This window comes from Diplotaxodon limnothrissa, linkage group LG17 (genome assembly GCF_057381915.1).
Source record: "Diplotaxodon limnothrissa isolate DT_005_m linkage group LG17, D_limnothrissa_male_GT1.1, whole genome shotgun sequence".
NCBI lineage: Eukaryota > Metazoa > Chordata > Actinopteri > Cichliformes > Cichlidae > Diplotaxodon > Diplotaxodon limnothrissa.
Window position 1 is genome coordinate 4,745,963 of NC_140612.1, and position 11,043 is coordinate 4,757,005.

An 11,043-nucleotide genomic window follows, 5' to 3' on the forward strand; every position below is an offset into this window, starting at 1 on the left:
ACAGACTGGAATACTGCGCCAGAGGAAGTGCGCCCGTTCTCCGTCTACGCGTCCCGACTTCCTGCTCTGAGCAGGAGAGAGAAAAGCTGCGGATCCGCTTTCAGACAGCGGGGCAGCAACAGCAGCAGCATGGAGCCCCAACACACCTCGCACACACCGCTTTAAAGACACAAACCCACACATCGCACACGGACAGAGGAGCAGCCACAGCTAGGTAGGTGCCATATTTCCTGCTATGGGCAACTTTCTGAAGTTATGTGTCTGAGCACATTTGGGCGTAATAGAAAGACAGAAACGAGCTCGCGTTAGCTGTTGGTGTATCTGCTGAAGTCCTCTAACGGTCAGGCAGTCACTGTCAACTTGAAATCCGACTAAAGTCGTGCGTAAAGTTGTGCGTAACGAGGTAAAGCTGTGCGTAAAAATGTGTTAAAGCTGCGGTTTTAGCACTCTGCTTTGGAATCAAAACTGACCCCGCTGATGGGAGCTACATTTGGGGGTAAAGAAAGGGATTAAAAGAGGTTAGAATGGTGGCTGCTGTGGAAAAAAAATCAGCCGTGGCTCCTTTAAAAATCTAGTAGTAGAATTTCTGGTTTGTCTGGACCTCGCAGACTAATTGCCATGCGCTTCCGGATAGAAGCTGGCAGCAGACAACATCTTGAAAATGAGTCACTGGTGCAAAAACAAAGAACCGTTTGAGTTCCAGCAGAAACCCCTGCTCTCTTTCCACAGACATACACTCTCACACACAGACATACTTCCAAAAATAAGAAATACACAGCCTAAAGAAAATGGATAGACTCATATGTGGCTTTTGGTTTGTTTCCGCTGGACTGAAGAGCCCCCAGAAGACACTGGCAGAAAATCCCATGGATAAACATTTGCAGTAGGAGAATTTTTTATGTACAGATCTTCCATGACTTGTGAGCTTGCACAAGAAGAGGGAGTTTATGGACAAGCAGATTTTAAGCACTGAAACAGCGGACCAGTGCTCCAGACTGCTTTTATTCTGAAATTCCAAATAAATCAGCAGTTTTTGTGGCTTTGTTCATCTCCTCAACAGACTTGCAGAGTATAGATCAGAAAGTTTGACACCGGGGCATACATGTATACCCCATATAACAGATCTATATAGAAGTATAGACCGTGTGTGTGTGTGTGTGTGTGTGTGTGTGTGTGTGTGTGTGTGTGTGTGTGTGTGTGTGTGTGTGTGTTCGTTCCCAGTGGGTCTCTGTGACAGGAAGTCCTGGATAGGAAAGGTCTCTCACCGGGAATGACGCCCCTGAAACTGAATGACAGGAAGTCCTCGTTTAGACAGACGGACATCAGTACAGTTCTTCCATCACTTCACACACACACATTCAGGAAATAGGAAGTGAGAACACACTTGCTTGTGTGTGTGTGTTCACGATGATGGGTCATTGTTTGCACGAAATGCACTTTCACCCCTACCCCCCTTTTGCTGGTTGGTTTCCTTTCAGAAAGACACAAAGGGAAAGGTGTACGCTGTATTTTTAGATCGAATCAGTAGTTGATTACTCCGAATATTAGCGGTTGTTTGTTATTTTTCGTTTCGCAGTGTGCAGCTCAGGAACTGTAATTTAATTTATTTGACAAAGGAGGCAGGGAGCGACAGGCAGACACCCACAGGTAAACATGTCAGTTAAAAACCCAGGCTTGCCTTGGCAGAAGATCACTGACCACATCCTGTTTTATCACCATGGGAACATCCAAAAACCAACCAACCAAATGTATGAACCTCTCTCTCTTGTTCTCTCTGTGTCACACACGTGATACTAGAGCTCATGCACACATGCGAAATAACAAGAAGCACAAAGAGCAGTGTCGGAGTTTGAGGAAATCCCAGAGAGATTTTATTTTTGTTTGTTTTTGGAAATTGTTTTGCATCTTAAAACAAAACTGAAAAATGATCAAAGAGCTCTTTTCAGAAATTGTAACACTAGTGATCCACCCCAACATGTACTGTAACATACACACTTCCACACACACACAAGAAGCGGGAGGAAGTAGCAAAGAACACAAACCAGTACCCACAGACACATGGTTTACATATCTCACACTAATCAACTGTAAGCAAAAGTAGTCCAAGTAAATACGAACAGAGCTAACAACTGTTGGCTTTCTGATCGTTTAAGATTCACAATAATGGAAGATTTTGGCAAGAAAATGACCTTTAATGCAGCAAATCATTTTTCATACCCCGTGTATAAATCTTCTGGGTGTGTCATTAAAGCATAAATAACCAAATAATGGGCTGATTTTCATTTCAAATGGAAATGCATGGGTGAGCGCCAGCTTTTGTGCATCAATATAGAATGGAAATGTTTTATTTTTGTAATGCAAAGCACCAGGTAATAATTCAACATACACTGACAGTTTCCCCAAGTGTGTTATTTTGCTTTTTGAGGAGGAATATGACGTGTTCCCCTTGAAAGTTACCCGTATGCCTTGATAAACATCCATATTCACAGATGACCGTTGCATGTCTGTTCTAAAAGCTCTTTTATTACTCTGTTATTCAAAGGTTGAGTTATTTGAACATGTGTTAAACATGTTTGAACCAGAAGAAGGATCAGCATACACTTTAGTTTTGATGCCAACAGTCTTTCTCTTCTCCACCCACCAACTACCCTTTTCCTTTCTTTTTATGATGTCCTCTTTCACAATTGAGTCTTGGAAAGATTAAAATCTATAACCTTTTAAGGACACTGGATGACTTGCATGTATTGTGATGTACTTTAAGTACGGTTTTCCACAAAAGTTAACCCGCTGCGTGAAATGCAAATGCGAACTTTGAATGTGATGCCATCAACAATGTCCAGATATATCTTTGAAGCACAGCAACATTTATCAGTAAAAGGGATCAGCTGACTTGCAAATATTTTTATTTACATTTTACACAGCATCCCATTCTTCAATTAGATTGTTTTTCCAAGTTCAAGGTTCTCATTTATTTAAGTTCACTGGGAATGGTGTATTGTATTTCTAATAAAAGTGAGCTTTAAATCTGCATTAATCAATATTTTTATGACACCAAGTTCACATTATTAATATAAAATTAATATTTGTAATGCACAGAGTGTCACAAATTCTATCAGCCAACTGTGCAGTTTATAAGAAGACCTTTTAATGTCTTTTATATGGCAGCCCTGGAAGTCAAATGCAGTGCAACTTTAGGAAACACCAGCAAATAGAAAAATCCTGCAGTAATTTTTTTTAATTGTTTTTTGTTTGTGAGTTTATTTCTTGAGTTGCAGTGCTTTTAACCTCTCAGGGCCATCATAGTTTGAGCTCATTGTTTTGGTTTAACTCATCGTAGCATGTTGAAGCTAAAGAACTAGATATTTCATTCTAAAGGGACTAAGAGCTAGATGGGCTTTTTTTGTTATCAAATGTTTATTGTCTTTAGACAAACATAAACATGTAATCGGTATTATTAAAAACTACAATAAAGAACCAACTCATCCAATAAAAAAACATAAAAGAAAAAACAGGTCCAGAATGAGGCAAGAGAGACAAAGGGGGAGATGACGATGACAAGACTTGGGCCCAAGTCATATCAGATCTTAAGTTTAACTGTGAATTCATGGAGTAAAAGAACATAGAGTTGTTAGCTATTATGACAGAAGCCGCTGTAAGTTGTAGACTTGTAATGCACCAGCAAGGAGAACACTTCCTATCAGCATCATAACTTCCAGAGATTCATATGTGACATGATTTTACTCGTCCAACAGTTGACATGTGAATGTTCTGGTACAGATTCAACTATAGAAGAGATGCGCTCTTCCTTACTGCACTCTTTGTACAGTAAAGAATTTATTGTCACTCTACAGATGTACAAAGAGATACAGAAGCAACCCCTGCAAAGGAATATAGGCCATTCCAGATTGACTGTTTCTCCTGATCTGATTTTTTTACTGCAGATCACCTGTGTCTTTGGTGTCCCCGTTCCCTCCCCATCATCATGGAGAGCTCCATCACACTCTGGCAGTTCTTGCTGCAGCTGCTGCTCGACCAAAGCCACAAACATCTTATCTGCTGGACATCCAATGATGGCGAGTTCAAGCTGCTCAAGTCAGAGGAAGTGGCCAAGCTGTGGGGCCTGCGCAAGAACAAGACCAACATGAACTATGACAAGCTGAGCAGAGCACTGCGCTACTACTATGACAAGGTACGCAACTTATATATCTAAGCTACACAACATTGAAGTGGTTTGTCTCCTCAGTTGTAATGAACTGCACATCTCATCGTGATTCTCCTGCAGAACATCATCAAGAAGGTGATCGGTCAGAAGTTTGTCTACAAGTTTGTGTCGTTCCCTGAGATTCTGAAGATGGACCCTGCATTGGTGGAGTCGGGTCGCAGCAGTGAGGAAAGCGGGGGCACCGCATCAGAACCCGAGGCTGAAGATGAGGATGGGGGTGAGAGGAACCAGTACCTCCACTCCGGCCTGTATTCCTCCTTCAAGATCAGCTCCCTGCATCACTCCTTAGAGCAGCACCGGCCAATCAAGACAGAGCCCAGATCCGATCGTCCGGACGACGGCTCCTCTGTCATCCGATTCATGACCCACCGTGGCCACTCCTCGCTCCCCTCCACCCCACCCCCATCCTCAACCGAGAACTCCCATTCCTCCAGGCCGTCTCCTCAGCTGGCCTGCTCTTCCTCCTCCTCATCCTCCTCCCCTCCACAAAGCCCCACCCATATGCTAGTGAGAGTGGGAGTCCAGAGCACAGATGCAGATGAATTGGAGCCCAGCGCACAACCTCTAAACCTGTCATCTGGTCAGAGAGACAGGGAGAGGTTACAGAGCAGGACAACACCAGAAAGGAGGGGACTGGCCAATAGTACGCCTCTAAAAGGAAGAAAACCGAAAGGCTTGGAAATCTCCGCCCCTTCACATCTCTTGACAGGAAGTGACCTTGTCTCACTTGCCCTCAACAGCCCAGCTCTGCCATCTGGGTCTCTGACCTCAGCCTTCTTCACAGCACAGGTACAACGTGACACATTACACACTTGTTATACACACATTCATGCTTCCAGTAATGCAGTAGGTAATAGGTGAGGAATGAGGAGATGAGGGTCAGACGAGCGAAAGAAGAGATTTTTGGATGAGGAAAGTCAGACAGGGAGGAGATGGAAAGAGGTGAGCGGAAAGAAAAGGAGGAAGGGAGGGAGGGAGGGAGGAGGTTCATAAGTGAAGCCATATGTTCATGCAGCTTCCGATTCACTGGCAACAACACACTGACCAAACCAGGACAGTCTGACTACATTCAGACATTCGGCGAACGCTCTTATCCAGACTGACTAATCATACACTGCTGTGCATACATCACTGATGGAAAATAAAAGTATAGGCTGACCTGTTCACTCATTATTTCAAAAGTTGAGCTGCGTTCATGTGCACACTTATTTAATATTAGTATGTATAACCCACTTTCACCCACGGGAACACATGGGAATTTTAATAAAAAGTCTGGAACTTTTTAAAGACCTTGTTCCCCCCCTTTTTCACTTCCTGGATAACAAACCAGAATAGAACTGTGAGAAACAAGTTTATGGTGTTTGCTTTTTTTTTTCTTTTCTTTCAAATTTCGTAGGTTGTGGTTGGTAAAGAAGCAAAAATCCATTAAATCGTGCGCCACAAACAATCTTAATCTAGTTCAGTGGACCGGACATCAATAAATGGTTTATAACAAGGTTCATAAGACAGCTTTGAGTGGTAAAACAAAAGACATTTGAGGTCCTGGAATTACCAGACAGATCAATGGCAGGCAATCAAGTAAAGGTCATCAGCTAAAAACCATAAGTATACAGCCGTCTGCAGTCTAGCATTGCTGAAAGTGTAACTGTACTGACAGTGGGAACACAAAAGCATTCATTTACCTTTTACAGACTGTTGAAGAAAAGAAAACCAAACTGCTTTTATATATCTCAGAAAGCCGAGACAGAAAGTAGATGTCATGAATTTTGCATGAGTGGGGCTTCCTGGTCTGCATGGAGACAGTCTGCCAAGTCGGTTTGAGATCACTAGAGGGCACACTTGGCTTTGAGCTCTGGGTGAGACTGAGTGACACGACAGCCTCGCCGCTGATGTGCTGCCAGAATAAACACCATCATCTATTTCTTAGTGTATTTATTCCCTGACATTTCATTTGGGGTTTTGTCTATGTAGACTCCGTCTGGTCTGCTGCTCACTCCCAGCCCTCTGCTCTCCAATATCCAATTCTGGTCCAGCCTCAGTCCAGTGGGACCCCTGAGCCCTGCCCAACTGCAGAGCCACGCGCCCCTCTTCCAGGTAACAGTCATTTATTTTTATTTCCATGCATGTGCACGGGCTGTCTTCAGCAGCTGCAGATATTTGCCAAGCCTCTGTTAAATCTAAAAATATCTTAACTTCAGGAACGGACCACAGGCTCGAGCTACATTGTTAAAAGTTGATTTGATTTTAACTGGATTCAGTTTTGTTTAGCACCAGGTTACAAAACAACTCAAGGTATTGGAAAGCAAAGATCAAAATATTAGACAGAGAACCCCAAAGGATCCTCTATGAGCAACATTTGGCAACAGTGGGGATAAAGAACCCACCTCCAAGAGGAAGTGGTTGCCAGCAGATCCAAGGAGGGAGAGCATGTCTGCTGCATTCTTACACTTACATTGATTACATTGGTTTTGTCACTGATGGTTATTCAGCAAAAACGACACTCTTTCTACATAGACTACGACGGATGTACTTCCCAGGGGGACTGCATTGGCTAGAAAAACAATCCCTGCAGAAGATATCAAGATAATGATTGTTACAGAATGATGTTCATTTTGTAAATTGTGGTCAAACAGACACAAAGCAGGTTATGACTGTATGGCCACAAAGTGTGAAATTAAATGACACTGCACAATTCCTCAGGTTGCCTCACTCATCATGTTGAGACCTGTTAAAATGCTCAGCTGGAGGCTTCAAGATGGGACTTCTAACCATGATGAACTCATCTTTTATATACAGTCTATGTCTTCACCTAAAACCAACATAGAAAAATTTTGGCAGTTTCTACTTGATGAGGACATGAAAAGATAAATGTTTTCATCTTTAAGTGTAGTGATGTGCCCATAAACTATCTCAGTTTACACAAACTGCTCTTTATAGTCATTTCATATGGCATTGAGACAAGCAGTTGCAGTTGTTTTCTCACATTAATGTGTGTGAGGTGTGTGTGTGATTCACTTTATGCCAAGGGTTTCAAAATAAGCTGCAGATGTTTCCGTTTTGGTGTGGACAAGAAAAGAGGGCAACTTCCTGTTGTCTAGGGGGAAAAGAGAGTCTCTCCCATCCAAGTCAGCTCTCACACACACACTACAACAAATAAACTTTTAAACCAAGCATCAAATACACAGTTTTAGTCCTCAGAACAGGATTTGGTCCCAGTGTCGTCCTCACAATGTCTCGAAACCTGAAGCACTTCCTCCAGCAGACTGTTTAGACATTGGCATGAAACAATTTTTACACTGACTTATACATTAGTCTGTTATATACTTACATAGTATTGTTAGTATATAACAGACTAATGTATGAGTCAGCGTAAAGCCACAAATAAAAACAACATGCTTTAAAGGTGATTTGATTTTTTTGTGATTTGCTCGTAAAAGCATGCAGAAGAACAAAAAGAAATGACTGAAGAAAAAGTAACAAATGACTCTAAAACTATCGAGTTTCTTTCTTCTTCACTTTTAGTGACTGTTAATAGAGTATGTGTTTTTATTTTAATTTATATCCATGGAAAACACTGAAGTCAGGAGACTATTTTGTCATTCACACAAACAACACAACAAATACAAAAATCCAGTTTTTTCTTCTCCTTCTGCAGTTCCCCACACTGCTGAACGGACCCATCCCTGTGCCTTTGCCTGCCATGGACACCTCCTCTCCTCTGCTGCTGTCCTCCAGCTCCCACAAGTCTTGATGCCAGCCTAAGATAACAGGGAAATGGGCCGGACCACATTAACACTGAACCGGCGCCCATTAAACACAGAAGAACCGCCGAGGATTTGGACTCGCTCTGTTACACTTTAAATCCAACACCTGTTGCTTTGTATTGATTATAGAAGAAACAGGAGCTTATCAGAAACTTTGCTCTCTGAGAAGAGCATCTGCATTGGCCCCTTTTTCATGTTTACTTGCTTTAACATGTGTTTGGTGTTTTCATTCCTTCAGGACAGAAATCTTTGAACTGTTTTCAAGCAAAGAATCTGAGTGAAGGCCAGACCTCATCACATTTCTCATGTCATTTTTTTTTTTAAATCAGTCTCATTCCACTTTGTCTAAGCTTCAGTGATGCAGACCAGTTGAAATATAATACTGCTTTCCCCCCTTGCATTAACTAAACTCAGTATCCACATTCCTAATTAGTGTACACCACAGTGTCAGAGGCTAGTCTTAATAGATTCATACCAGCAGCTTAAAGAAAGCACAGAAATATACTTTCCTATTGAGGGTTAGTGTTACATGCCAGGATTGTTGGCACTCCCGCGTATGTGTGCAGAAAATGAAGCTAGAGCCAGACAGTTAAATGTTTAGATCTGCTTATTCACAAGGTAATAAAATCCAAGTACTTGAAAGCTCATTCATGAAAGATTTATCTGTAAATAAACTGACCTGTAACCCAGAAAATCACTGACATAGAAGCTCATCTGGCTTATGATTCATCACAATTCACAGGTTATTTTAATGTGTAAAGTATGCAAAGTAAGTACTTACTTGGCTGAACTGTGTAAACAAGAACTGAAATTCACTAAAAAGTCAAGGACGTTTACAGTCCTATCATGTTAATTGTTAATGAATCCCAATAGATTAAAATCTGACCAGTGTTCTAGGAGGAGTGGTTCTTCTGAAAACTGGAAAAGGCATCCATGAAATCTCAAACATAGTCTTGACCTTGAGCACAGTTTGGGTGTGCAGGTTCGAGTCAGCTCTGACCAATACTCCAGGAGGAGTAGCGATCCTTGTGAATTGTGGACAGATTTGTATTCTTGTAGGGTCTCTACCTTACAACATAAAGCACCTTCAGGCAAAATCTCATTAATACCAAGAGAAGAGTCACAGCCTAAACCCTAAAATCACAACTTAAAGCTTCAAAACACTTTTTGTGTGTGTGGATTAAAAACTTAGTGATTTAATCACTAGTAAGCTTTAGTAATGGATTTTGTAACCTTTGAAACAGTCAATGAACTGTTCTAGCTTAATGTTTACTGCACATATATGAAAGGATCAGTCTTTGAATTCATCAAAATTTGATCAAAAGGGGACCATAACTCAAGAATTTGACACTACAGGCTACATAGGCCAGTAAAGAAAACTTGCTACAACAGCGAGCAAGTCATGAATGAGGATGATACAGCTTTCCCCCCCCCCTTTCCTTTCCTGCTAAACCTTCCTTTTAATATACCAAATGTTCACATTTTTTGGATGTTGCAGGTCTCAGGATTTTTTTTTTTTATTAAACACAATAAAAAAGTCTTTGAGCCGGACATGTGACCACATGACAAGGGACCTTCACTGACTCCTAGCAGAACTCCTGCTAGCCAGAGTGCTACAACGCTGTGGAAGTCATTATTTCCTGTATAATATCTTGTATTTTCTCAAATGCACTGTAATTTTTTAACCTTCTACCAGCTGTGCCTTTCTCAATATGTAAGATTTATGTAAATGTGTTTAGCTTAAGTTTGACATTCAAAGTCAAAATTGCACAAAGAATTTGTTTTTTGTTTTAATGGTTTGTTTTTTGTTTTAGAGAAATGAATAGAAGTGTATTCTCAGTGATTTGCTTGTTTTCTGCATTCTTTAAATAAATGTTACATTTTTTTGAAATAGAATTATTATAGTACTTTTTTTAAAAGTCAAAATTAACTATCGGGTAGCGTGGTGGTGCGGTGATTAGCGCTGTAGCAACAAGGTGGTCCTGGGATGGATGAAAAACAAAGAATGACTGCTACGCAGAGCTTTTAGGAAACTGTTTAAATTTACTTTCCATGGTTATGAGAAATAAATAGTTCCAGTAAAAAGAGTCACACACCAACTGTTCACCGGCAGCTCAGTGTTTCAGAGAGGTCGAGTTCACAACACAGCAGGCCTTCCATGCATCAGGCTCACATACACACACACGTTCAGACGTGTTCACGGAAAAATACATCAGTCACACATTTTGAAAAAGTACAGTTTTACAATGATAAATATTTTAGCTGTTATCGAAATCTCCTTTTGTGCATGTTACTGCTGTTCGTGCACACAAATGTCCTATTAACAGGAACAGTTTGCAGTTCACGGAGAAATAATCCTGCATCTTTCGGTCTGATCGAAGTAAAATGGAAATCAATAACTTCTGAAAAACAAAAACTATTCTAGTGAAGCATCCAAGCATGCAGTATAAGAAAGCTACTTTATTTTAAAGAGACATGTTTTGGGTCGATGTAATACAGGAAATCTACCATTAATATAATGACATTTTCCTGGGAACACAATAATTTATACATTATTCTAAATATAAACTGGTTACAGTATATTTTCTTTACAGTATTTGTGTTGTCACAGTTTGTGTTGAGCTCTTGAACATGATAATGTCCGCCTTATAAGGAAAGCCTCCTAAGAGTTATCTACAGGATTATTAAACTGTTAGCTGCAAACTGTGTTAGTTTAGTTTACTCCATTAATGCTTTCATATATTAATTTATCAAGAATTAGTTGTGCCTCGAGCACTTCTATAGCATTTTTCTACCCAATCAGTATCTGAAAGAGAAATCTCTACTGTAGACATTTAAAAAAGAAAAAAAAAAGAGAGTGTAAATACAAAACTTTCATTAAGATGTCGACCAAAAGAACTGCAGTAACAGGAAAACCTCCATCAGATCATCTTACATGTGATGTTCAAAGCACCCTGGTATTTAGCTGCACAAGATTAACCACTGCAGTCAGGTCTGTTTTGCTACTGTGAGTGCAGGTGTTCGCTGACATTTTACGTAATTCTTCCGCGTGTGACT

General features: G+C 40.8%; 1 protein-coding gene across 1 annotated transcript; it reads left to right on the forward strand.

The window, feature by feature from the left end:
- Positions 1–9,682, forward strand: elk3 (ETS transcription factor ELK3). Its single transcript, XM_085375710.1, has 5 exons — positions 1–214; positions 3,942–4,189; positions 4,283–5,011; positions 6,194–6,316; positions 7,878–9,682. The coding sequence occupies exons 2-5, from the start codon at positions 3,983–3,985 to the stop codon at positions 7,971–7,973; spliced, it is 1,155 nt and encodes a 384-aa protein (XP_085231836.1). The 5' UTR covers positions 1–214; positions 3,942–3,982; the 3' UTR covers positions 7,974–9,682.
- The last annotated feature ends 1,361 nt before the right edge of the window (positions 9,683–11,043 follow it).